Here is a 26,858-nt window from a genome sequence, read left to right on the forward strand (position 1 = left end):
AGTAAATATGGTAAATATAAGTGGTGGTCCTAATTGACCTCTTTTAATCACTTGAAAAACAGATAAAGTTGTACATATGAGGATTACAAAGAAGTTAACTAATATGTAGTTATTGTATATTTTATTCTCAAGCACGTAATTCTGAATCTCAAAACAAGTAAATATTACTAATTTATTTAGTGTGTGCTAAATATTATTATTTCTTTCTAGTTTAGTGTTCGATCCACCGAATTACACGAAAGACTTAATTTTTTTAAAAACCAGTATCTCTTTGGTTATCATTTTTATTTTATTTTATCACCACATAACTCTGTTTTAAAAAAATCAGTATCTCTTTCGCATACAAAAAGTTGGTAAACAAGTTCGGCCACGTAGCGTTTTTGTATTTAAAAAAATAGACCATCAAGGTCCATTAATTCGATAACATATTGGGATTGGATTCTGGCCTTAGTTTCAGTAAGATAATATTGAGAAATCTAAATTGATCTTAGTGATAATCACCAACCATTAGCTAACTTCCAAGAAATAAGCAACAAAACTCAAGACATTATCCAAGGGGTACCAAACTTAAAATGAACAACTTGGAGTGTAGTGTGTGAAATAGCCAACATTAATATAACCCACGATTTATGCTTCACAAAAGTTAAATAACCAAATAAAACAAGCTTCAACTTAAAATCTCACCAAGGATGTTCACTCCAATAAACACTTGAAATTTGCCAAGGTATTGACACTCATGTAAATGTGAGAAGAATCAAAACAATGGAATATAATCAGATAATCGAAATAAAGCACAACACATGAATAAAAGATACATGGAAAGATATTGCATACTTCAAAAATTTAAAGCACCTAACCATAGTCCTCCACACCTATTCTCCACATGATGAACAACACTTCTCCTTGGATCAAATAGAACTTTCACTAAGATTGTAATGGGGCTTAAGGTGATGGATGAACAAGAAAATAATATGGCAAACGACAAAGTATAGAGAACCATTAATAAAGCATCCTTTGATAATGTGAGATTGTTGAACTTTGTATCATGCAGGATAGACTCGATATTTTGAGCTTTTCTTTTTCTCTTCTTTACTTTTCTTGAATTGACCAATTATTTTGATGAGTTACCATACCCCAAACTTATGCTTTTCAAATACTTAGGATATAGCACTTTCTTTCTTTTCCCTACGACATTTTTCTTTTTGTTTTCACAACATTTTTCACATTCCTTTGTTTTTGGCTTTTGTAATATCTTTGAATTAGAATCTCATTAAAATATAATGCTTTAATAGTTCTTTAGAAAGTGTAGGGATGTATAAATGGAAGGGTTATTAGGGTACATGTGATGTGGTTTAACAAAGAAAAGGCTAGGCTAACTAGGGATAATTAATGCACGGGTTGGCTAGAAATGTTGGAATTTTAAAAGGTTTTAAAATTTTAACTGTTTTATTTATTTATTTATTTTGGCTATTTTATTTTATTTATTGTGGGGTTATAAATATTTAATATTCATGTTTTATTTCTGGTTGGTGAATGCCTTAATTTTTTGGTTGGTGAACTTTTATGGTTGGTGAAGGTTACATATTTTTGGATGCCTATAAAAGGCTACTCCTCCTTCACATTTGGAATACACACAGTACACTATCAGAATATCACATACCACAATCACCACCATAAACTAATTCTCTCCTTTTCTACTTTTATATATATTCTCTACTTTATATTATTATTTTGGCAATGGTTCTGTGACTTGGATACCTATATCCGTCTATGAACGTGCTCATAGCGGATCTTGAGTTTGTGTACAAGGGGTCGTATCTTGGAGTCTTGTAGACCGTCAGTACCTGCACGTAGGGAGGCTACAAAGGCTTTAGGACAGCGTCTTTGACGTGCTTCACCGTACCAAACTCACCTTCTTACTTATTATTTATTTTCCTTTTACTTACCTATTTATTTATTTTCCTTTTACTTACCTATTATTTTGTTTTCTTCAATTTCATTATACCTTAAAAGCTTTCCTATTTATTTATTGGGAAATTAGCGGCTTTGCCCCCGCCGCACCTCGTTTTCTCAATAATATCCCCATTTTGAAACCTAATCACAAATGCCCCTCGTAAAAACTCCCAATTGAGAGTGTATCGCCCCTCTATCACTTGTTTTTTCTTCTAAGTCTTTGCTCTCTCACTAATCATCTTATGTCTCTAGTCTTCCTTCGACTCACGCCCTCCGTCATTGACCTCGACAGAGAGGCCAACGTCGCCATCCAACTCAATTAAAACTCGAGGTAAAGTTTATGGACCTCTACAATTAAAAACTCTAAAAGCTTTATGATTGCAAATTGCCTACACAAATGTTTATTTCTTTGATTTGGCATTACTGAGTGATATTGACGGGCTTTTTCATTATATATAAATGCGTAGGAGATTTTGATGAATAACTAAAGGAAAATGCTAGGGAGACGAACTTTAGAGACGAACTTGTGTACTATCTCTACAATATAGGTGGGACCCATTGTATTGATGGGCTCCATCTCTATTATAGAGATGGTATACAAGTTGGTATCTAAAGATGGTCTCCCTAGCATGACCCATAAGTAAAAGAGTAGTCTTATACAAATTATTTATCGTTGGAAGTTTACAAGTACCAAGGGCGGCCCAGGCATGGTGCAAGTAGCACCACTCCACAGGCCCTCGATTTTTGAGGACCGCCAAATTTTTTTTACTTTATATTATATAAATTAATTTTATAAAAACTTTATATATACTCCAGCGTACAATACATTGACACAAAAAGTGTATTTGGTGGATCTTGTTTCTAGCGCATATCCCTTGGTACAAGACAAGGCCAAAGTTCGAGTCTTAGTGATGTCATTCTATTCGTATATATTTTTATTCAAAACAAAACCAAAAAAAAATTCATGCCCTCTTCTTTCTCTTGAACTCTTAATTTTTTTACCGAACATATTAATATTTAACTTTATCAAATGAAAACATTAAAAAATTTATGAATTTGAGTTGTGGTTGTTATTTACATGCTAATTGATGATAAATTTTAGTTATAAAAAAATTATTTTATGACATTAAGTCATGGCAAATTTATTTTTAGTATTTTCATATTAGATTATGTGAGGGCTCCAATTTAAGTTTCGCACAGCCCAGGCCTCAAAATCTCAGGCTCAAAATCTCAGAACCAGTCTTGACAATACTACTCAATTATATTGATCATTAGTTTTTAGATTTGTAGTAGATGGGAGGGGTTATGCAGGGGCGGCCCTGGGGTGGTGCAAGTGGCGCCACCGCACAGGGCCTCCGATTCTTGAGGGCCCCAAAAAAAAATTCTTTATATTGTATATATTAATATTATAGGAATTGTATATATAGTATAGCGTGCAAAATACTTGCACAAGAGCGTGTCTAGTGGAGTTGGCTCCAGCGCATGTTCACTTGTCGGAAGCGCCAGAGTTCAATTCTCGCTGAAGTCAGTCCATTTGGCTTTTTTCATATTATTTTTGCTTTATAACCACAAACTTTACATAATTATTATAAATATCAATAAAAAAAAATAGAAAGCCTTTTAAAGAAAAAAAGGGAAACATCGAAGCTAACAACAAGAAGAGTATATATATTCCCCAAACACTTTTTACTTCAAAACCAAAAACACTTCATGGTTTTTCTTTCTCTTAAACTCTGATTTTCTGGTAAAGTAATCATCATCATTCATCAATCTTTCTTTTGGTTCTTTTTTCAGTCCTTTGACCATTTTTGTTATTCTTTCAATTTCAGGAATTTCAACACCAAAAAGAGAAATTCATAATTCCTAAATTCATAAAGACCACTCAAAATCAAATAGTTATGCTACTCTTTAATTTGTGATTGCCAATTTTTTTTTCCTATTAACCAGAGATTGCTTATTTGAGGCAGCAAGGGACCTTATAGGGGCAGGCACAAGGAGGTTATTTTTGTACCAAACATTTAAATTTATCAAATGGACACATTTAAATTTTTATGAATTTGATTTCTAATTGTCATTACATATTTATTGATGGTGACTTTTAGTTATAAAAAAATTGTTTATAACATTAAGTTATGGCAATTTTATTTTTTTTATAGTATTTTTGTATTAGATTATGTGAGGCCCCAATTTAAGTTTCGCACAGGGCCCTCAAAATCTCAGGGACGGCCCTGGGGTTATGTCACTTACTTCTATTTTAGTATATTGTGTTAAAAGGGCATCAGCTAAGTTTCTCCGCATGCCTTGTTTTAAAGAAATGCAAAGGCAGAAAAGAAAGACAAGTTAGGAATATGAAACATGCTAAGAAATATTCTCTTTTGGACCAACCTACACGAAACCTGTAATTCCATCCGTTCCGGCTATATATATATATATGAGAGAGAGAGAGAGAGAGAGAGAGAGAGAGAGAGAGAGAGAGCAACTTAAGCGGTTGCCATGGATTCCAACGGTGAAGTCGTTAGCATTATACGTTCTTATGAGGATTTCATGCCTTACTCACTACTAAAAAAAACCCCTTGCGCGACCAAACTTTGTGCGACGAAACAAAATTCATCGCGCAAAGTGACTTTGTGCGACAAATACAATTCATCGTCGCTCAAAGTCTTACGCGACTCAATTTTGCGCAACGAAAAACAAATCGTCGCGAAAAGTAACTTTGCGCGACGAATAATAGAATTCGGTGCACAGAGTTTTGCGCGACGAATAGTGATTCGTCTCGCAAAGTATTTACAAAAATAAATACATAAAAAATTATTTTAAAAATTTTTTGGATGCCTTTGCGCGACGAAATAATAATCTTCGTCTCGCAAAGTCTATACTAAAATAAAAAAATTATTTTGTTAGAAAAATATATTATTCTAGTTCGGATTGGGTTTTTGTTAGAAAATATATATTTTAAATTGACGATCAAATTGGTTCATTGTATTCATATAGGGTCAAGGAATGTAGCTGTAAAAAATCATCAAAATCGAAATTGAAATAATCGTTAAATCATGATTTTTCGTTTATAACCGTCGAAAAGTTTTGTCCTATTACTTGATCTCTGAATGTTTATTTTTTCCGATTTTTGGCGTATATGATCTCGAAGTATAAACAAACAAGTTTGACGGTTGGATCGTTGAAACTAGTTTCGTAGAATGCGTATGCCATCAAAACAATATATTTACTAACAATTAAGAGTTTATAAACTTTCATTAAATACAATATAAGATTTTGTAGTATCCACTAGTGTAAATATTTTCAATTGAAGATCAAATTGAGTCATTGTATTCATATAGGGTCAAGGAGTGTAGATATAAAAAATCATCAAAATCGGAGTTAAAATAACCGTTTAATCGTGATTTTTGTTTATAACCATCGAAAAGTTTTGTCCCTTTACATGATCTCTGAATGTTTATTTTTTCTGATTTTTGGGGTATACGATCTCGAAGTATAAACAAACAAGTTTGACGGTTGGATCGTTGAAACTGGTTTCATAGAATACATATGCTATTAAAACAATATATTCACTAACAATTAAGAGTTTATTTATACTTTTGTTAAATATACACTAGTGTAAATATTTTAAATTGACGATCGAAGTGGTTCATTGTATTCATATAGGGTCAAGGAGTGTAGCTGTAAAAAATCATGAAAATCAGAGTTGAAATAACCGTTAAATCGTGATTTTTCGTTTATAACCGTCGAAAAGTTTTGTCCTATTACTTAATCTCTGAATGTTTATTTTTTCCGATTTTTGGCGTATATTATCTCGAAGTGTAAACAAACAAATTTGACGGTTGGATCGTTGAAACTAGTTTCGTAGAATGCGTATGCCATGAAAACAATATATTCACTAACAAATAAGCGTTTATTTATACTTTTATTAAATATAACATACGATTTTGTGGTATCTACTAGTGTAAATATTTTAAATTGACGATCGAATGCAGTCATTGTATTCATATTGCATCAAGGAGTGTAGCTGTAAAAAATCATCAAAATCAGGGTTGAAATAACCGTTAAATCATGATTTTTTGTTTATAACCGTCGAAATGTTTTGTCCCATTAATTGATCTCTTAATGTTTATTTTTTCTGAATTTTGGTGTATATGATCTCGAAGTATAAACAAACAAGTTTGACGGTTGGATCGTTGAGTAGCTTTAAATTTATTTATTTTGTACGTATAACACTTAAGAAATTGAATAGTATATGTATTTATTACTAGCTTTAAATATTTTTTAAGACTTTGCGTGACCAATTGGTATTTCGTCGCGCAAAGTATACTCTCAAAATTTGGGCGTGTACCAAAAATGGGAATTTTAAAATTTTTTTTTTTTTTGACTTTGCGCGACCAATATATAAATATTCATCGCGCAAAGTATACTCTAAAAATTTGGCGGGCACCAAAAATGGGTTTTTTAAAATAAATAAAAAATTTCGACTTTACGCGACCAATATATAATTATTCATCGCGCAAAGTATACTCTAAAACTTTGGCGGGCACCAAAAATGGGATTTTTAAAATTAAAAAAAAATTTCGACTTTGCGCGACCAATATATAATTATTCGTTGTGCAAAGTATACTCTAAAAATTTGGCGGGCACCAAAAATGGGATTTTTAAAATAAATAAAAAATTTCGACTTTGCGCGACCAATATATAATGATTCATCGCGCAAAGTATATATTCTAAAAATTTGGCGGGCACAAAAAATGGGATTGTTAAAAAAAAAATTTCGACTTTGCGCGACCAATATATAAATATTCTTCGCGCAAAGTATACTCTAAAAATTAGGTGGGCACCAAAAATGGGACGCGAGAATATTTTGGTCGCGCAAAAGTTTGGGCGACTAGAAATTCGTTTCGCAAAACTGAAAAAATTTGGCGGGCATTTAAATTTTTTTTTAAACACTTTGCGCGACCAATATATTGTTTCGTCGCGTAAAGTGATACGTTCTTTAAAAGCAAAATAACTCCTCCACCATTTTCTCAATGTCTTCTAAATCCTACCATTTCTCTCTTTCCCACTCCCCAAATCCTACCATTTCTCTCACACTCACTCCTCTCACTTAATCTCTCATCTCTCTCTTCACTATCTCTCTCTCTCTCTCTCACTCACTCTCTCATCTCTCTTTTCATCATCTCTCACTCTCACTCACTCTCTCATCTCTCTCTCACTATCTTCTCTAATTCTCTCACACTCACTTCTCTGTAAATTTTAAATTTTTTTCATTAATATGTATTTTTGGAGTTAGTTTTGAGTTTATGCCAATTATTTGTCATTATTTTATGTTATTGTTTTGTTATTTGACAATATATATTTTTTTTTTTTGTAGGGAATTGTTGAGGCTTTGATGGCTAAAGTTGAGGATTTGATATAAGAGGCTTGTAGATTTTATTATTGTACTTTGTTAATTTAAGTGTACATTTTGAATATTATGTATATTGGATAATTTGACCACTATTTTTCTTATGTAATTTTATTTTGAATATGTCAATTTAAATTAAAGTAATTAAGAAAAATAAAATCATACAATTAAATTAAATTTTAAAAAATTAATATAATGAAATTGATATAAGAGAAATAATAATAAAAAATGTCAAAAACCTTGCGCGACAAAATATTTCGTCGCGCAAACTATTAAATTAGTTTATTTTAGTTTAAAATTTTCAAAAAACAAAAATTTTAAAAAATGAATATTTCGTCGCGCAAACCTTTGCGCGACGTTAACATTCGTCACGCAAAAGTACACTTGCGCGACATTAACTTTCGTCGCGCAAAGTATATAATATTCGTCGCGCAAAGTATATAATATTCGTCGCGTAAAGTAATTAATATTCGTCGCACAAAGTTGTTATTGTCCGTCGCGTAAAGTTTTCAGGATTCGTCGCGCAAAGTTGTTATTTTCGTCGCGCAAAATTGTCATGGTTCGTCGCGCAAGTTGTTATCCTTCGTCGCGCAAAATGGCTTTGTGCGACGAAGAATTTTCGCCGTCGCGCAAACCCATTCTTTACGAGTTTTGCGCGGCAGAACTTGCGCGACCAAAAATCATTCGTCGCGCAAAGTGTTTTTTGTAGTAGTGACTGCAAGTTCCAAAGAGAGGAACAATACGATACATACCAAATTCCTCTCCATGGTAATTTCCTATTTTAATTTTTTTTTCTAGATATCCTTGTGTTTATTGTTTATAGTTCCTTTTATTATGGTCCGGACGTGATGCATTGCTTTATAAGGACAATATGCTCGAAAATGCTATGATAAAAGGAACAAAAGTATCTGAATATATAAGCTTGGAAAGTTGGTGATAGTGGAAATTATGGTTACGTATATTAATCGCCAAACATGTGTAATTTAATAGTATTTCTATCGGTTGTGTTAAAAGAAGTTCCAAATTCAATTCAGTGATCCCCAATTTATAAAATTTAAAAAAAAATGCGTTTATTGATAAAAAAATATTCTTTTTCCGAGATTCTCATACTTTTTTTATTATTTTATTTTATATAATTTAAAACCATTGTTCATACTATTTTTCTTTAACAAAGTTCGGTCATCCATTTTAAATTGGGGAATTTAGATGAACAAAACCATCACCTTACGTGCTCAGCTTTGACATACCATCAATGAAAGGTCAATCGAAAGCTAACGTTTCTAAAAAACCCTCAAGTAAAGTAACCTGAGACGACTGACTTCTTCTATTGGTTAGGTTAGTTGAGTCGGATAATGTACCCACCACCCGAGTTCGAATCCCTCAACGTGTAGATTAGAGTAGTTTCATTATCATCTTGTCCAAAAGAAAGAGAAGAAAATACAGTACTATAGCTTGCAATTTACAAATAAAAAAATCAACTTTTGAATCTAAAGAATAAAGCTTCATTAGAGGAGAATCGAGGAAAGCACAAAATATCATCTAGTGAGTCTATATAAAGTTCACTCTTGTTATATAAAGTTCACTTTTGTGAGGAAAGCACAAAATAAATCTTTCTCTGAAGAAATTGAGTTACTTATAACTAGTTTTGGAAGGTAATGATTTCTTGTTGTATAATTTGCGTCGGTACGTATTAGGTTTCAAGATTGCGCAATTCAATGTATGCTTGAATGACGAGAAAGAGACCATAAAGATTGAAGGCCAGCGTCCTGTGGATGGAACCAGATGGAGTCGTTTCCGCCAAGAATTCAAAGTGCCTTGTGATGTTTATGACACCAACGATCTTCATGCAAGGTTTGGTAATGGCGTTCTTTCAATAAGGCTGCCAAAAAAGAAACCTTCAAATGACGCATCTGATTCAGTTGTCAACAAAAGCTTGCTTTTGAGGCTGAAAACTAGTAAAATGGCGATCCTGAGAATTGTAGTAGCTGTTGTTGTGGGCGTGGCTGTTGGAGGTTACGTAACCTTCAAATGCTTGCCATCTAAGCACGCTATTGAGAAGCACTAATCAATTCAAACTCGTATGAGTCTAGTGCCTTTGTCAATATTCATATGCATTTCTAGTTGCATGTACATGCTTTATACAAACGGGTAATTTTATAATATGGCCTTCGTTTATGGTTCTTTTTCTTTGAGGGTTCCATGGCTGTGGGTCCTCTCATAATCTAAAAGTTATGCCAATCAATTTTCATATATATTTTTTTTAATACAAGCTATAGTAACTACAGCAGGGAGCAGTGGCGGAGCCATAAACCTTTTACAGAGGGGTCACCTTATATATTGAAATATATTTTTCTTTCCTGTGACATTTGAATTAATTTTTTACTTGATCCAACATTGCTAAATTTGATTACTATACTCTATTAATTTACATCAGGGGCGGCCCTGGGGTGGTGCAAGTGGCGCCACCGCACAGGGCCTCCGATTCTTGAGGGCCCCAAAAAAAAATTCTTTATATTGTATATATTAATATTATAGGAATTGTATATATAGTATAGCGTGCAAAATACTTGCACAAGAGCGTGTCTAGTGGAGTTGGCTCCAGCGCATGTTCACTTGTCGGAAGCGCCAGAGTTCAATTCTCGCTGAAGTCAGTCCATTTGGCTTTTTTCATATTATTTTTGCTTTATAACCACAAACTTTACATAATTATTATAAATATCAATAAAAAAAAATAGAAAGCCTTTTAAAGAAAAAAAGCGAAACATCGAAGCTAACAACAAGAAGAGTATATATATTCCCCAAACACTTTTTACTTCAAAACCAAAAACACTTCATGGTTTTTCTTTCTCTTAAACTCTGATTTTCTGGTAAAGTAATCATCATCATTCATCAATCTTTCTTTTGGTTCTTTTTTCAGTCCTTTGACCATTTTTGTTATTCTTTCAATTTCAGGAATTTCAACACCAAAAAGAGAAATTCATAATTCCTAAATTCATAAAGACCACTCAAAATCAAATAGTTATGCTACTCTTTAATTTGTGATTGCCAATTTTTTTTTCCTATTAACCAGAGATTGCTTATTTGAGGCAGCAAGGGACCTTATAGGGGCAGGCACAAGGAGGTTATTTTTGTACCAAACATTTAAATTTATCAAATGGACACATTTAAATTTTTATGAATTTGATTTCTAATTGTCATTACATATTTATTGATGGTGACTTTTAGTTATAAAAAAATTGTTTATAACATTAAGTTATGGCAATTTTTTTTTTTTATAGTATTTTTGTATTAGATTATGTGAGGCCCCAATTTAAGTTTCGCACAGGGCCCTCAAAATCTCAGGGACGACCCTGATTTACATATCACATTAACTATCTACTCATCAATACTAGCAAAAGATAATAAATGTACTTCGTTAAATATACACACTAAGAAAATTCGAATTATAGTTTATTAATGCAATCAGAGTCAAAATAAGATAAAAAGAGATTAAGAATGGGTAGAGAGAGAAGAAAAGCATAAAAACAAGAAAAGGGCACTTTGAAATTTGATAAAGGATATGTAATTGCATTAAGCAAACCAAGGTCTCAATAACATTGAGAGGGGGCATAGGACACCCCAAGCCTTAGCTCCCTCCATCCCTAAGAAGGAGGGGGGTTTCTCACACACTATTTCAAGGTGTCATGGGAATTTGAACTTGAAAACAATGGTCTATAAGTCAAGGCAATTTTCCACTCCACTAGACCCCTTCAACAATTTTCATATATATATAAAAAAAAAATTTATACAAGTGATTTTTGGGGATTCAACACTTGGACTTGATATTGAGTGCCCAGGAGTCTTCATCATTACACAATCAATTTTCATTTTTGCTGCAAAATTTTCCTACATTAACAATCTATAGAAGCCATATCATTCTCCAAAAAAAAAAACGTCATATCACTATTAGGAATACATATTCATGAAGGGTTTTTAACATAAGTAATCCTTGAATTTATACATGATTTTCAATTTCGTCCACAAATGTGTTTTTTGAGGTTATGAGGTCCTCCAACTCTTTCATTCGTCCATATTGAGTGCTTCGATCACATTCCGTCAATTTGGCTATCAATTTGAGGGTTAAAACAAGCCATCTTGCCTAAAATATTAATAAATAATGAAAAATTAAAGTAAAATATAAATTGAAAAGAAAAATAAACCAAACCGTCCATCTACATTTTCTGTGTAGCAATATGAATAGGGTTGGGTTGGATATGAGGATGAGATTATGAAGATGAGGTTGGGTTGGGAGGTCACCATTGTTAAATTTCAGAGAGACGAAGTCAACATCGGAGTCAAACATTCAAGCCCAACATGTGAACACCACATATTGGGTAAGGGGTATGGATAAACATTCAAACCCAACATGTGAACACCACATATTGGGTAAGGGTAAAGGCCTAATTCAGGCCCAGTCAATCAACCTAGCTCTGATACGATGTTAAATTTCAGAGAGACAGGTCAGCGACCCACTACTAACAACACTGATATTATCCCCAACTTAACAACCTACAAAGCCTAGCAAGTGTGGGGTTTTATCACAAAAGGCCTCGATGATATTAGTAGTCAAACCATTCATTATATCTTGTATTTTATTTTGTCAAGTTTCCGATGTGTGATTTATATTCTTCAACAACCTCTTCATCAATATAGAAAGGGAACATAAGGAAAAAAAAATTTGTGAACTTCCTAAGTACGTATTATTCGTCAGGGGTCCGACGTGCCCCTACCCTCTTAAAGGCAAGGTTGGCCCCTAGCTTGTAGAAGTTTGTCTTCGGGTTTCTGAGAGCGTTAGTGCATAACCTTCATTTTACTATGCTATGAAAAGGTTACGAAGTCATTTAGCTCGATGACGTTAGGAGAGTAAAGGGGGAACGAAATACCTATGCACCTCATAATTTAAATATGATATATATATATATATATATATAGAGAGAGAGAGAGAGAGAGAGAGAGAGAGAGAGAGAGAGAGAGAGAGAGAGAGAGCTTCCGTTGAGGGATTATTTGAGGGCACCCTTATAGAACCCACTTCGCCTTGTATTTCACTAATCCAAACCATATATTTTGTAGATATTCATTCAAAGAACATCTCTACAAAAAAATCACTTGAATCCGATATCATTTGATCATTCAATTAAATTATTGAAATTTAAGTGCTTTCTTAAAGCACCGTATTCATTGATTTTGTTGGAGCCACTACTACAAAAAGGGCAAAAGACGACCAGTAAACAACGACGGTAGATCAAAAAACCGTCGTTGTTTTTTAAAAGACGACGGTAATAGAAACCCGTCGTAGAAACATACTTTAAACACCTAAAAAACGGCACACGTATAGATATTTTGAAACCACGACGCACCAAATTAAAAAAGCGTCATCTTATTACAAAGGTATTTTCAGAGTTAAAATCTGAACCTAAAAACAACGACTGCATCTATGAAATCACCGCCGTAGAAAGTAAAGACGACGATATAAAAATAAGACGCCGTGTTAATTAATTAATAAACACGACCCAATTTTCTTAGTCAGCGACGCATAAATTCAAAGGAATCTACGACGGTTAATTACAAAAAAAATCGCCGCTTTAAATTAAGTTACCACGACTGTAAATATAAATTTATCGACTTTTTAATTATAATATACTACGACAGTATCCATAACTCTACTGTCGCATAATTGTACTAACCACGACGGTTTGTTAAATTAACGACGTACAAATTTTATGCAATTATTCGTCTATCATTACCAGAATGAACTCTGTTCCTCATCATAATCGAACCAGAATGAACAAAGGCAATGTTTTAGAAGTGGATGATGTGCCAATTACTCTCACAAGGAGTTTGAGGGCAAGAAGCTTGTCTCAGCCGCCAAGGAAGGTCTCAAGCTTGATGAGAGTGAAGACGAGGCAAAGAAGAAGGAAGAGTTGAAGGAGAAGTTTGAGGGACTCTGCAAGGTTGTGAAGGATGTTTTGGGTGACAGAGTGGAGAAGGTTGTGGTGTCTGACCGTCTGACCGTGCTGGACTGCCAACATGGAAAGAATCATGAAGGCTCAGGCCTTGAGGGATAACAGAGCGGCTGGGTACATGTCGAGCAAGAAGACCATGGAGATCAACCCAGAGAACCCCATCATGGAGGAGCTGAGAAAGAGGGCTGATGCAGACCTTGTTCTCCTTCTGTGCAGAAAGACAATATTTAGATGATGTGTGCGTGTTTGTGTCTTTCAGATACACAAACGCGCCCACACATCAACATCCAAACTGAAAAATGAAAGCGAGATGAGACAGAGAGGTGATGTGCCTCCAGAGAATTGAGAAAAAGTTGAAACCCTAATTGAAAAATGAAGACGACAGAAAGACAGAAAACCCATTATTTATAAACAAATCTTATATACCACGTCGGTGTTTTAAAATATAGACGTTTATATATAACATACACGTCCTTTAAATTTAAAATAAGGTCGTATAAATTATTTAACAACGACACTATATAAAAACGACGTTGTAATTTTTTGGAAAATTAATTTATTGTGTAATTAAAAAAATTGCACGTCGGTATGAGTAATTAAAACGACGTGGTATTAATTTTTAACGTCGTTATTATTGAATATAAGGTCGTTTGGTAAATTGGAAAATGACGATTCATCTTTTTTGAAGAAACATGCGTCGTGTAATTCGATTTCAAAACGTCGTTTCTTTAAAACATACCGTCGTTGAAAGTAATATTATAGGGCAGTGTTAACAATAGCGCCGTATAATGTATCATACTAGGGCGCATACTATTAATAGCGTCGTTGTTATGAAAAGGTTTTTTTTTATTATTTTAAACTTTTCGCCTTCCTGACCCATACTTGCATTGGTTCCAAACCCGAGAAAAACTTTCAAGCTTTTCTCATTTTTCATTCTCCAAGAACTGTTTCAAACTTTCAAGCTTATCTCCTCTTCGTCTTCATCTCTGAACTGAAACACCAAACTCCAGAAGAAAGCTTTCATCGCAAGCAAAGGGTAAGCATTTCTGGAAGGATTTTTGTTCCTGTTTTGCATGCGCATATCATTTTCTTTTTTTTAAATCTTTTTACATTTTTTCTTTCCAAGTTTGATAAAATTTGCAGACAAAGACGAAAAGTTTCCAAGTTTGAACACTACTCTGGTTCTTTTACTTCAACTAAATAAGACGACGGTGGCTTATTATTTACGTGGTTAGATTTATAGACCACGACGGTTCGTCAGTCACCCTAGCGTCGTGTGAAAGTGTTCGTCGTTGTTTTTTAAAATGATATCCTTTTTTTGTTTTTGATTTTTAAGGATATCATTTTAAGTTTCCAAGCTTTCATCGCATGTTTGATTTCTCTGAACAATGGTTTTTGTTTCGAAAATCTTTTTAATTATTTTTCTGCTGAAAATATTTTACGTTGTTCCTAATTTGTTTTTGTGGTATAGACGACGGTATATTAATATTTACGTCGTTTTATTTTCAATACCACGGCGAATCTTTATTATTAACGTCGTTGTAATATTTAATACTCTGTTTTTATTATATCATAAGACGTCGGTTGTTTATTATTGACGTCGTTGTAATATTTTATCACGTCGGTGATTAATTACCGTCGTGTAAATTTATTATTACGTCGTTTGTTTTGTTCTTACGTCGTTTGAAATATTATAATACGTCGTAGTTTATAAATAATCGTCGTGGTTTTTCTTAATTTCACTGATATATTTTCACTTGCAGGTTTAATTTGTCTGTAACCATGGTTTCTCAATCCCAAAGTAAGGAGTCTGGTTTGAAAAAAAATGAATCCTCGAAGAAGGAGCTTAGAGTTGTAAATCCTCAAACCAAGGCCTCGAAGAAGATGAAGCTTCTTTCATCTTCTGAGACAGAACCAGCCAGCACGGCAACTATTTATGAGGAGGCAAAGTCAGGTCGGGGTATGAGCACAATGCCCCGTGTTGTGCAGAGAAAAATTCAGAAAATCAAGCCTGTTGTTGAGTACAATGAAGAAGGGAAACCTTATGGCCGTGCACATAATGAGATGCAGTCCTACATTGGTGTGTTGGCACGCTCCAGAGTCCCACTTGTGGACAAGAAATGGGTTCAAATATCCAAGGATATAAAAGAGCAGATTTGGGAAGCCGTTGACATGGCTTTTGTGGTTGGTAAAGGGGGCAAGCAAATGGTGCTATCTTCTGCCGCCAAGAAATGGAAAGATTTCAAGTCCACACTAACGAGGTTTCATATCCTTCCATTCATCAAGGAGCAGGATAGATTAAGGCAGCCCCCTGAAACATACAAATTCATAGAGAAAGCTCAATGGGATGCCTTTGTAGCTTCAAGGTTATCTAAAGAATTTGAGGGTGTGCATGAAGAACAATCACAGAGGAGGGAGAAACTCGAGTACAATCATCGATTGTCTCGAAAAGGATATGTTGGTTTTAAGGAGGACTTGAAGGAAATCATGCCTGGGGTAGATATTGATCGATCTACCTTATGGAAAAAAGCAAGAGAAGACAAACATGGTAACATCCCGGATCCAAAGACTGCAGAGAAAGCAAAATTAATTGTAAGCCTACTCACTCTGTTTTAAAAATTTTATTACGTCTGCTGTTATATTTTTCCGTCGTGTGAAAAGTTTTACTACGTCGAAATATTTTAAAAGGCGACGTTAAAGGTCTGAATCTGGAATCCATGCTCTGTTTTTTGTAATTATAACATAAGACGTCGGTGTATTATTATTGACGTCGTGTTAATATATTAATAACGTCGGTATTTAGTTAGCGTCGTCTTAAATATTATATTACGTCGATTGTTATGTTATTGAGTCGTGTGAAATATTATATTACGTCTATTTTTTATAAATAACCGTCGTTTGTTTCCTTATTCTGACTTTTTATTATGTCTTTTTGTTAGGATGATTTGCAAAAGCAAGTCTCTGAAGGCACAATTTCTCTGTCAGGATCCAATGATGTTTTGACAATGGCTTTGGGTCCCGAGCATCCAGGAAGAGTTAGAGGTGTAGGGGCTGGGGTTTCCCCTAAGCAATACTTCAACTTACCTAGACAACAGAAGGTTAGGTTTGCTGATCAATTGAAGGAAAGTGTAAGACTTGTCCTTCAAGAAGAGACTTTGAAAATGGAGGCTAGATCAAGGGAAGAGAGTTTAAAGATGGAGGCTAGGACGAAGCAATTGGTAGAAGCTGAGAGGGAAAATTTGCTGAGTCAGCTTTCAAAAATCATCCCCAATTTTGATCCAAGCCTGCTGAAACTGAATACATTGTCCCAAATCCAAGGGCAAAGTCCCAAAAATCCAATGTCTGACAAAGCAAGCTGTTCTGGGGCACTTGATGTTAGAGCCCTACAATATGAGGAGGATACTGCCAAGAATGGGGAACAGCAGGAGGAAATGGTAACGTCTTTGAACTTTGAATTTTCTGTTTCTCTGTTTATATTTACCGTCGTCTGTTAATGTTTACCACGACGGTTTATTTATTTGTTTTAATTTTTCTACAATGTCATTTATATATTTCTTTATTTCTTATAACAGAAATAAGGGGAAGTTGAAAAGAGAGTAGAAGGAAAGATACTTGAGATAGTTGAACAGGTAAATTCTCATAACTTTGCTTTTTTCAATTTTTTTTTTTCAATAAAGGAATTACCACGACGTTTAATGAATGTTACACGTCTGCAATTATTTAATTGAATGTTTAAATTGTTGTACAAGCTTAGATACCGTCGTAGTATATGAAATACGACGACGTTTATTATTTACCGTCGTGTGATTAAATATACACGTCTGTAATTATTAAATACCGTCGTTTGTTATTATTACCACGACGGTTTAATTTAATTGTTTTACTTTTTTTTTTTTGCCCTTTTTGTACTATGTCTTATATATATTGAGTTTATTTCTTATAACAGAAATCTGGGGATCGTGAAAAGATTGAAGAAAAGAAAGATGAAAAGGTAAATTCTCTTAACTTTGCCTTTTTCATTTCTTTTTCAAGTTTCAGACGTCTATATTTTCTTTCAACCGTCGTTTGTTTTAATTGAATGTTTAAATTATTGTACAATCTTTCTTATATATATATCTCTTTATTTATTAAAACAGCAATCCAGTGTTGGAGAAAAGAAAATTGAAAAGGTAAATTCATTAATTATGAATTTTGCATTTGAATTAGACGTCGGTTTTATTTAAACGATGTAATAAAGTATTCATTACGACGGTATTTTGTTACCGTCGTGTAACTCATTTTAAGACGACGTTTTGTTATTTAAACCGTCGTTGTTATTTATTTACCACGTCACTTATGTTGCTTTATTTGTTCAAACAGAGTACTGAAGTACCAGATTATACAAAGCTGGAGTTGCCATCTTCTTTACAATCCCTTTGTAGTTATGTTGAATCGACACTAAAGCCTCAGGAGAAGGCTATGAGCTTTATGATTGAGAAGGAGGTGTTTGGCATAGATCGTAACACCTTCGTCTTGCATGAAGATATTACCCAATTTGCTGGCATGGAAGAAATTGGGGCTACTGTCGTTGCAATATATATGAGGTTTGTCCTTATCAAATATTCATTTGACACTCTCCTTTTGTTTAAAAAAAAAAACACTCATGGTTTCAATTCATATATTTAGGTGCCTGTTTGATCATCTGAAAGCTGCAAATATGGTGAATATGGTTGGCTTTATAGACCCTGCTCTAGTTAGTGTTGACGCTGGTTCATTAACTGAAAGATCACGTCTCGTAGCCAATCGTCTTCAAAAAACAGATGGTGAACAGATTTTCCTGATGCCTTACAATCCAGGGTTAGTCTCCAAAACAAAAAACAGGATTTTGTTTGTATGATGCTCTGCATATAACACTATTTAACCTTTATATTTATTTTGTGCAGCCGTCATTGGGTCTTGATCATTGTAAGAGCAAAGAAGGAAACCGTATATTTTCTGGATCCACTGCCTGGAAATCGGTTTGTGGATGAGGACGGGAAAAACATTGTGAACTCTGCTCTAAAAATGTATAATACACACATAGGCAGAGTAGGCCGTAAAACACCTCTCTGGAAAACTCTGCCCGGCACTCCAAAGCAACCAAGCAGTGTAGAATGCGGGTATTATGTCATGCGCTTTATGAGAGACATCATAAAGGATACTTCCCTGGAATTTGAGAAGATGGTAAGAAGACAATTTTCAGATTTATTTTTATGTGGGTTTTTATATTATCAACGACGGTAAATTAAAAATACCGTCGTTGAATATATATACTATGTCGGTGAATGAATAATAGCGTCGTCTGTGAGATTAATCTTTGTTTATGGACTGCAGTTTGCCAAAGGAAAGGATCAAGCGCCATACCCCCAAGCTGCCATTGAAGAAGTTAGGAAAGAATGGGCAGAGTTTGTGTGTGTTCATATGGAGTAGAGGAATTTTAGCATACTTAAACATTTTTATAAAATGTACAAATTTTGTTAGAATTAGACAAGTTTTTGTACAAAATTGGTTAGAATTCCCAAGTTTTTGTTGAAATCAACGTCCCTGTAAATTTGTTGAGGTTTTCATGTTGTGAAAAACCGTAGTTTGTTCAAAAAGACATTGTATACACATAACAGCGTCACAGTTTTTAAAAAAGCGACGTAAGAGGTTTTTCAAACGACGCTCTTGGTTCTATAGACGACGTTGTTTTTTTGATATTAGACGGCGAGAAGTTAAGAGTTGTGGTCGTGGAAAATATTTTGTACGTCGTTTTATGTGCAAAAATGGTCATGGTTTAGAATTTAAACGACGTTTTGTTTTAAAATTAAGTCGTTTATAATAATTTAAAACGTCGTTAATTTATTAACGCCGACGTGGTTTGTGGGTTTTATTCATAATATTTTATTCCATTTCATTCAAATATTCATAATAAATTGAAAATAAATCCAAAAAATGCAACGTCAACTCCTATGAAGTCATTGAGATATTTTCTTCCCCCTTAAGCTTTAAAAAATTAAGTTTGAGTTATACAAATTTAAAATTACCACCAAAAAGAAAAATGTTTTCACGAGTCACAACATCACTTATACTTTAATGGTTTAGGGTTTAGGGTTTAGGGTCTAGGGTTTAGGGTTTAGGGGGATGAAGGTTTATTTTTGGGGTTTAGGGTTTATGGTTAATATATATTAGGCCCTAAAACCATAAATCCTTTTCTATAATTATTTAAAAATATATATATAATTTATGGTTTATATTTTATGGTTTAGGGTTTAGGGTTTAGGGTTTAGGGTTTAGGGTATAGATGTCATATTTAACGACGGTTTTATTGTTTTCCGTCGATGATTTATGAAGAGCGCATTTCTAAACCTTGGTTTCTTTAAAATGACGTTGTACACACATAACAACGTCATAGTTTTTACCAAGCGACGTAAAAGGGTTTACAAACCGTCGTATTATAAATTTATAATGACGGTAAATAATTCATAACTGACGTAGTTATCACAACTGCCGAACGACTGAATTTTAATAAACCGACGTGGTTACTTTGGGGTTCTGAAAACGACGTCGTTCTCTTTTTAATACTCGCCAAGTGACTTTTGGATTTCCGATGTAGTTATGACGGCGCTTGTTTATCTAAACGGACGTTGATTATTAAAATATGACGTCGCTATGTATATTAGAACCGACGTTGTACTTATATAATTTGTTTAAATATGATTTTTTCACGCGTTTTTTAACTCTCAGTTTTCAATTAGGGTTGCGGAATGATTCCTCACAAGAAATTGTCTTTCTGAAAGCAAATGGGTTTGCAGAATGATTCCTCACAAGACCAAGCATGGGTTTGCTACATCCTCCTGTGTAGCAAGGGTGGAACCAGCTTTAGAACCTGCATGGGTTTGCAGACGCACAACCCACAACAGGATCTAAGGCTGGTTCCCCCCTGCTACACAGGAGGATTGAAGTTGATCACTGTGGAAAAGGGGACTACAATGTAACCAGGAATCGAGGAGTGAGCTTTTCACACTTTGTTGATTTTGATTTTATGAAATTATTAGATATTCATCTGTGGCTGTGCAGGAGCTTGAGAACAAGAGGAAGGAGAGGGCCCAGCTTGCATATGAGAGGAAGAAACAGTTGAACAAGCTGAGGGTGAAGGCAGAAAAGAAACCACGATGTATTTGCCAAATTTGTGTACATATATTGTGTAAATATTGATCAATATTTAACACGAAGAGATTTGCCTTTTAAGATGAAAATGTTGTTGAGGATTGAGAATTAAATTTTGTTTTATGTTAAGAAAGATATTACCAAAATAAAAGAAAAATTAATTAATTTTAAAAAGCTATAAAAATAAGACGGCGGTTTACAGAGAAGGCAGACGTATAAATTGAAAAAATACGACAGTAATTTGAACTTAGGACGTGGTAAATAAACACGACAGTAGTGTTGTAGGTACCGTCGTAGTATGCTCCAAAATAATAAGTCGATAAATTAATCTCTCGCGTCATGGTATATTATTTAACACGTCGTTTTTTGTAATATACCGACGTGTATTAATTACATATACACGTTTAGGTTGTGGAAAATGGTTTGTACGTCGTTTTCTGTGTAAAAATGGCCATGGTTTTAACTTTAAACGACGTTTGTTTAAAAATTATGTCGTTTATTATAATTTAAAACGTCGTTAATTTATTAACGCCGACGTGGTTTGTGGGTTTTATTAATAATATTTTATTCTATTTAATTCAAAATAATTATAATAAATTGAAAATAAATCCAAAAAATGCAACGTCAACTCCTATGAAGTCATTGAGATATTTTCTTCCCCCTTAAGCTTTAAAAAATTAAGTTTGAGTTATACAAATTTAAAATTAAAACCAAAAAGAGAAATGTTTTCATGAGTCACAACATCACTTATACTTTCATGGTTTAGGGTTTATATAAATTTAGAAAAGGGATTAGGGTTTAGGGTTTTATGGACGAGATATTTTAGGACATAAAACCCTAATCCCTTTGGAGAAATTATTTTTTTAAAAAAATATATATATATATATAATTGTTGTTTTATTTATTAGGGTTTAGGGTTTAGGTTATATTTGTCTATTAGGGTTTAACGACGGTATTTTGGTTTTGCGTCGTAAGTATATTTACAACGACGTCATTTTTAAAATAAGCGTCATGTTTAGGTTGAACTTTTAACGACGATTGTGTTTTTGTTTCCGTCGATGTTTTTAAAAAAGCGCGCTTTCTAAAAATTTCACCTCGACCTAAAATTTTCAGATTTCGCTCTAACTCTTATACAAGTTGCCAAAATTTCTGTGTCCTAAAACATTTCGCTCCGCTCTCTCACTTCAACTCTAATTCAAAGTTGGTCTCTCCGTCGAATCCAAGTTGGCCAAGTTTACAACTCCGTCGAATCCAAGTTGGTCATAAGCTGTGAGCTCTGCCTACCTGTAAGTGCAAACCCTAATCTCATGCTTGTAAATTCATTGAATGATATTCAGTTCTGTGGTAAAGGGTTTTGTGATGTTTTAATGTTGTCGACGGTATGGGTTAATGGATTTAATGTTTATTATTTTCATGAATCGGGTTTAGGGTTTAATGTTGTCGGATCTTTTAATACTCTCTGTTATTATGAATCGGGAATGGATTTAATGTTTTCATGCTTAGTATATGTTGGTTTCGTGCTTAGTATTAATGTATATGTTGTGTTCTGAATATATTCTGGGTTCTTGAAAATAAACTGGGATTTCGAAATCTTTTTTATGCATACGACGACGCTTGTTTTAACAAACCGTCGTCTATAAAAATATACCACGACGCTTGTTTTAACTACCGTCGTGGTTCAAGTTCGCGGGCGTCTGTTTCTTGCTAGCATTAGACGACGTTTTTTTAAAACCCGTCGTCTATATATGTGTAAAACGTCTGTTGTTGTTAAAAAACCGTCGTCTGTTTACTATATTATTTGCTATTAAAACCTTATATAATCTGCTATAGTGATAGTCATTGCTTGTCTTTTCACCTTATATATGTTGTGTTTTGAATATATTTTGGGTTCTTGAAAATAAACTGGGATTTCGATATCTTTTTATGCATACGACGACGGTTTTTTTTAACAAACCGTCGTTTGTAAATATATACCACGACGCAGTTTTTAACTACCGTCGTGGTTCAAGTTCGCTGGCGTCGTTTCTTGCTAGCATTAGACGACGTTTCTTTTCAAAACCGTCGTCTATATATGTGTAATACGTCTGTTGTTGTTTAAAAACCGTCGTCTGTTTACTCTATTATTTGCTATTAAAACCTTATATAATCTGCTATAAGTGATAGTCATTGCTTGTCTTTTCACCTTATTATAGATAATAGGATATAGTGTCGGAGATGGATAAGTCATGGATGCACTCGGATAGAAGATCGAAGGCATATGAGTTAGGGGTGGAAGCATTTTTGCAATTTTCTGTAGAAAATCTTCTAACTACAACGCATATCCGTTGTCCATGTGTTAAATGTGCGAATTTGAAATTGTTTGGGGTTGGAATTATAAGGGATCACTTATACTTTAATGGAGTTGACCAAAGCTATAAGAATTGGACATTTCATGGAGAACCTTGGGAACCAATTGCAACTAGTAATGCTAGTAGAAATGTTGAAGAAGATGATGACCATAGTAGGTACAGTTTTGTGTCTGAAGAAATAGAGATGGATGATAATGATTTTGGTGATTTTGGATCCGATCCTTATGAGTTTGCTAATGTGATTGGGGATGGAGATCAACCATTGTACCCTGGTTGTAGAAAGTACACCAAGTTATCGGCATTAGTGAAGTTGTATAATTTGAAGGCAAAACATGGGATGAGTGATGTATGTTTTACAGAATTATTGATACTTCAGGGCGAGTTGCTTCCAGAAGGAAATACAATACCGGCCTCTTTGTATGAGGCAAAAAAGACTTTGTGTGCATTGGGGCTGAGTTATGAGAAAATCCACGCATGCCCCAATGATTGCATCTTGTATAGGAAGGAGTATGAAGATTCAACTAATTGTCCTACTTGTGGTATCTCAAGGTGGAAGGAAACCAAAGATGGATTCTTGAAAGAGGGTGTGGCAGCGAAGGTGTTGTGGTATTTTCCTCCAATTCCAAGGTTTAAAAGGATGTTTCAATCACATGAGATAGCTAAGAATTTGACTTGGCATGCTGCTAGAAAATCAATTGACGGTCAGATGTCTCATCCGGCGGATTCCCCATCTTGGAAACTTGTTGATGATAAATGGCCCGAGTTTGGTAATGAGCCGAGAAACTTGAGATTGGCTCTTTCATCTGATGGATTCAATCCCCACAGTTCTCTAAGTAGCAGATATAGTTGCTGGCCAGTTATCTTAGTTACATATAATCTCCCACCATGGCTGTGCATGAAACGAAAGTTCATGATGTTGACTTTATTGATTTCCGGTCCTAAACAACCCGGAAATGATATAGACGTCTACTTGGAGCCTTTGATTGATGATTTAAAATCTTTGTGGGATGGGATTAGAGGAGTGTATGATGCACACATAGGAGAATATTTTACACTCAGAGCTGCATTACTGTGGACCATTAATGATTTTCCCGCCTATGGAAACTTATCTGGTTGTGTTGTTAAAGGATATAAAGCTTGTCCAATATGCGGCGATGATACACCTAGTCATAGGTTGAAAAATGGCCACAAAATTTGTTACATTGGGCATAGAAAATGGTTACCAATTAATCATCCATATAGAAGGCAACGTGCAGCTTTTAATGGGAAACCTGAATATGGCACGCCTTTGGAGCCATTAAGGGGAGAAGAAGTGCTGCATATGGTTGAAGATATTAATTACATATGGGGATCGAAAAAAGGGGGAGGTGGAGGTGAAAATGATGGTGACAGAATTTGTTGGAAGAAGAAGTCAAAATTCTTTGATCTTGAGTATTGGAAATACCTTCCAGTGAGGCATGTCCTCGATGTTATGCACATTGAGAAGAATGTTTGTGATAGTATCATTGGTACATTGCTGGAGATCCCTGAAAAAAATAAAGATGGGATTGCTGCTCGGTTAGATTTATTGAACATGGGGGTCAAAACTGATTTGCAACCCGAGTATGGAGAAAGAAGTACTCGTTTGCCTCCAGGGCCTTGGAATTTGTCAAGAGCAGAGAAGAGAGCGGTTTGCAATTCTTTCTATGGTATGAAGGTCCCTGAAGGTTATTCTTCAAATATAAAAAATCTTGTATCTTTACAAGATTCAAGACTTCTTGGTCTTAAATCACATGATTGTCATACCTTAATGCAACAATTGCTCCCTGTGGCAATTCGTTCTGTTTTGGAGAAGCCTGCAAGGTATGCAATAACTCGTTTGTGCTTCTTCTTCAATGCTATATGTGCAAAGATGGTTGATGTTTCCAAGCTAGATAAGTTGGAAGAAGATGTAGTAGTTACTTTGTGTTTGCTTGAAAAATACTTTCCACCTTCATTCTTCGATATCATGGTTCATCTAGTAGTACATCTTGTTAGAGAAGTTCGTCTATGTGGGCCAGTTTATTTTAGATGGATGTATCCGTTCGAAAGATATATGAAAGTTCTAAAGGGGTATGTTCAGAACCGTACTCATCCCGAAGGTTGCATTGCGGAGCGTTATATAGCTGAAGAAGCTGTAGAATATTGCACTGAACATTTATCTGATATTAGTACAATTGGAGTGCCATCAAGTCAGAAGATAGGAGTTTCAAAGCCATTATCAGGTTGCACAGTGAGCTTAGTTGATCGGGACCTGTTGAACCAAGCACATCTATATGTCTTGGAGAATACGGAGGAAGTTCTACCTTATATCGAGTATGAGTTTTATTCCTTAAGTTTCCATTTTAAATTATTCCTTATGTTTATCTTATATGTTTGGGACCGTAATGCTTGAATTTTTCGTGTCATGTAGGGAACATATGATCCACATCAAGGCCGCTTATCCAAAATTTAGAAAGAGAACAAAGTGGCTGCAAGATAAGCACAATAGCACTTTCATTCAATGGCTACACTTCAAGGTATATGTTATTCAATAACATATTGGACTTTTAATTTTCTTCTTTCTATGTTAGATTGAATTAAGATATGATTAATTTGCAGGTTCAAAGTGAATTTGATGAGGGAGGCAATCATGGGGTATCAGAAAATTTAAGGTGGCTAGCAGCTGGTCCAAACATGGCAGTGCCATTATATAGGAGCTATCTTATTAAAGGTGTTAAATTTAACATCAAGGCACAAGATGATGTGCGGACAGTTCAAAATAGTGGAGTTTATTTACTTGCACATACCATGCAAGTTGCTAGTGCCAAGGATAAAAACCCAATTCTCTCAAATATGGGTTTTTATGGTGTCATTCAAGAAATTTGGGACCTTGACTACCAAAAGTTTACAATCCCAGTCTTTAGGTGCGATTGGATAGATAGTACTTCCGGCCTTGTAGTCGACGAACTTGGATTTACCCTTGTAGATTTGAGTAAAATTGGACATAGGAATGACCAATTTGTTTTGGCTTCTCAAGTCAAACAAGTATTTTTTGTTGACGACCCGATGCATCATGGTTGGTCGGTAGTGTTATCAGCGCCTAATAGAGAATATAATGATGATGTTATTGGTGATGATGTCTTAGGTGATGTGAGAATTGAGTGTGAGCCATTTACTAGAGGGATGCCAAATGTTGACACATTTGATGAACTAGTGGGTGAGTTTGGGAGTCAAAATATTCGAGATGGGTGTGAAGATATATGGATTGAATGATGCTCTTGTAATTTATGAAATTATTTATGCCCTAAACAGCACTACTGTATGACATTAATTTTGCAATAAATTGTAATGTGTTTTCTTCACTTTCATTATGCAGGTTTTGGACACAAAACAATCAGTACATAAAATACTGGTTCAGTATTATAAAACGACGGTCCTTATAAAACTGTGAAAAACAGACGTCTGTTGCCATAAAATTGTCAATCAAAAATGACGTTTTGGAGCATTCAACGACGGCATTGAATTAACCGACGTCTAAAAGCGAACTAAAAGTGAAAAAAGACGACGTTATTGTGAAACAGTTATTAACGATATCACGTCGGAGAAGGATAAAGAGCTGGCCAGTTATTAACGATATCACGTCGGAGAAGGATAAAAATCTTAGGTGTAACTTGTTGTATATGCAACCATTTGCCTATTACTCAACTAATCATATGAGAAATTAAGTGAACTGGCCAACTTAATAAAAGAATTTGCAAATGTACCATATATATGACTAACTTCATCAATTTAGTCCAAAAAGTAGTACGTGCTTCGCGCAACACGCTTGAAAAACAGATTTTTTTTTCTTCGTCAAGCACACTTGAAGAAAAGTGTACATTGATATTTTGGACCTCAAAAAAATACCATTAAAAAAGAGCCACAAGCAAATGGCATGTTACGTTTGGCACAAAATTCATTATGGATGAAGGCTATATAGGT

The 26,858-nt window shown here is 34.4% G+C and overlaps 1 protein-coding gene across 1 annotated transcript; it reads left to right on the plus strand.

Moving 5' to 3' along the window:
* The first annotated feature begins 4,446 nt into the window (after positions 1-4,446).
* On the plus strand, positions 4,447-9,503 carry LOC148292809 (inactive protein RESTRICTED TEV MOVEMENT 2-like). The gene is made up of 3 exons (XM_088256056.1): positions 4,447-4,504; positions 8,075-8,128; positions 9,055-9,503. Exons 1-3 carry the CDS (start codon positions 4,447-4,449, stop codon positions 9,423-9,425), a joined length of 483 nt encoding a protein of 160 aa, XP_088112182.1. The 3' UTR covers positions 9,426-9,503.
* The last annotated feature ends 17,355 nt before the right edge of the window (positions 9,504-26,858 follow it).

The sequence above is a fragment of the Prunus avium genome, chromosome 7 (assembly GCF_965620075.1).
Source record: "Prunus avium chromosome 7, drPruAviu1.hap1.1, whole genome shotgun sequence".
NCBI lineage: Eukaryota > Viridiplantae > Streptophyta > Magnoliopsida > Rosales > Rosaceae > Prunus > Prunus avium.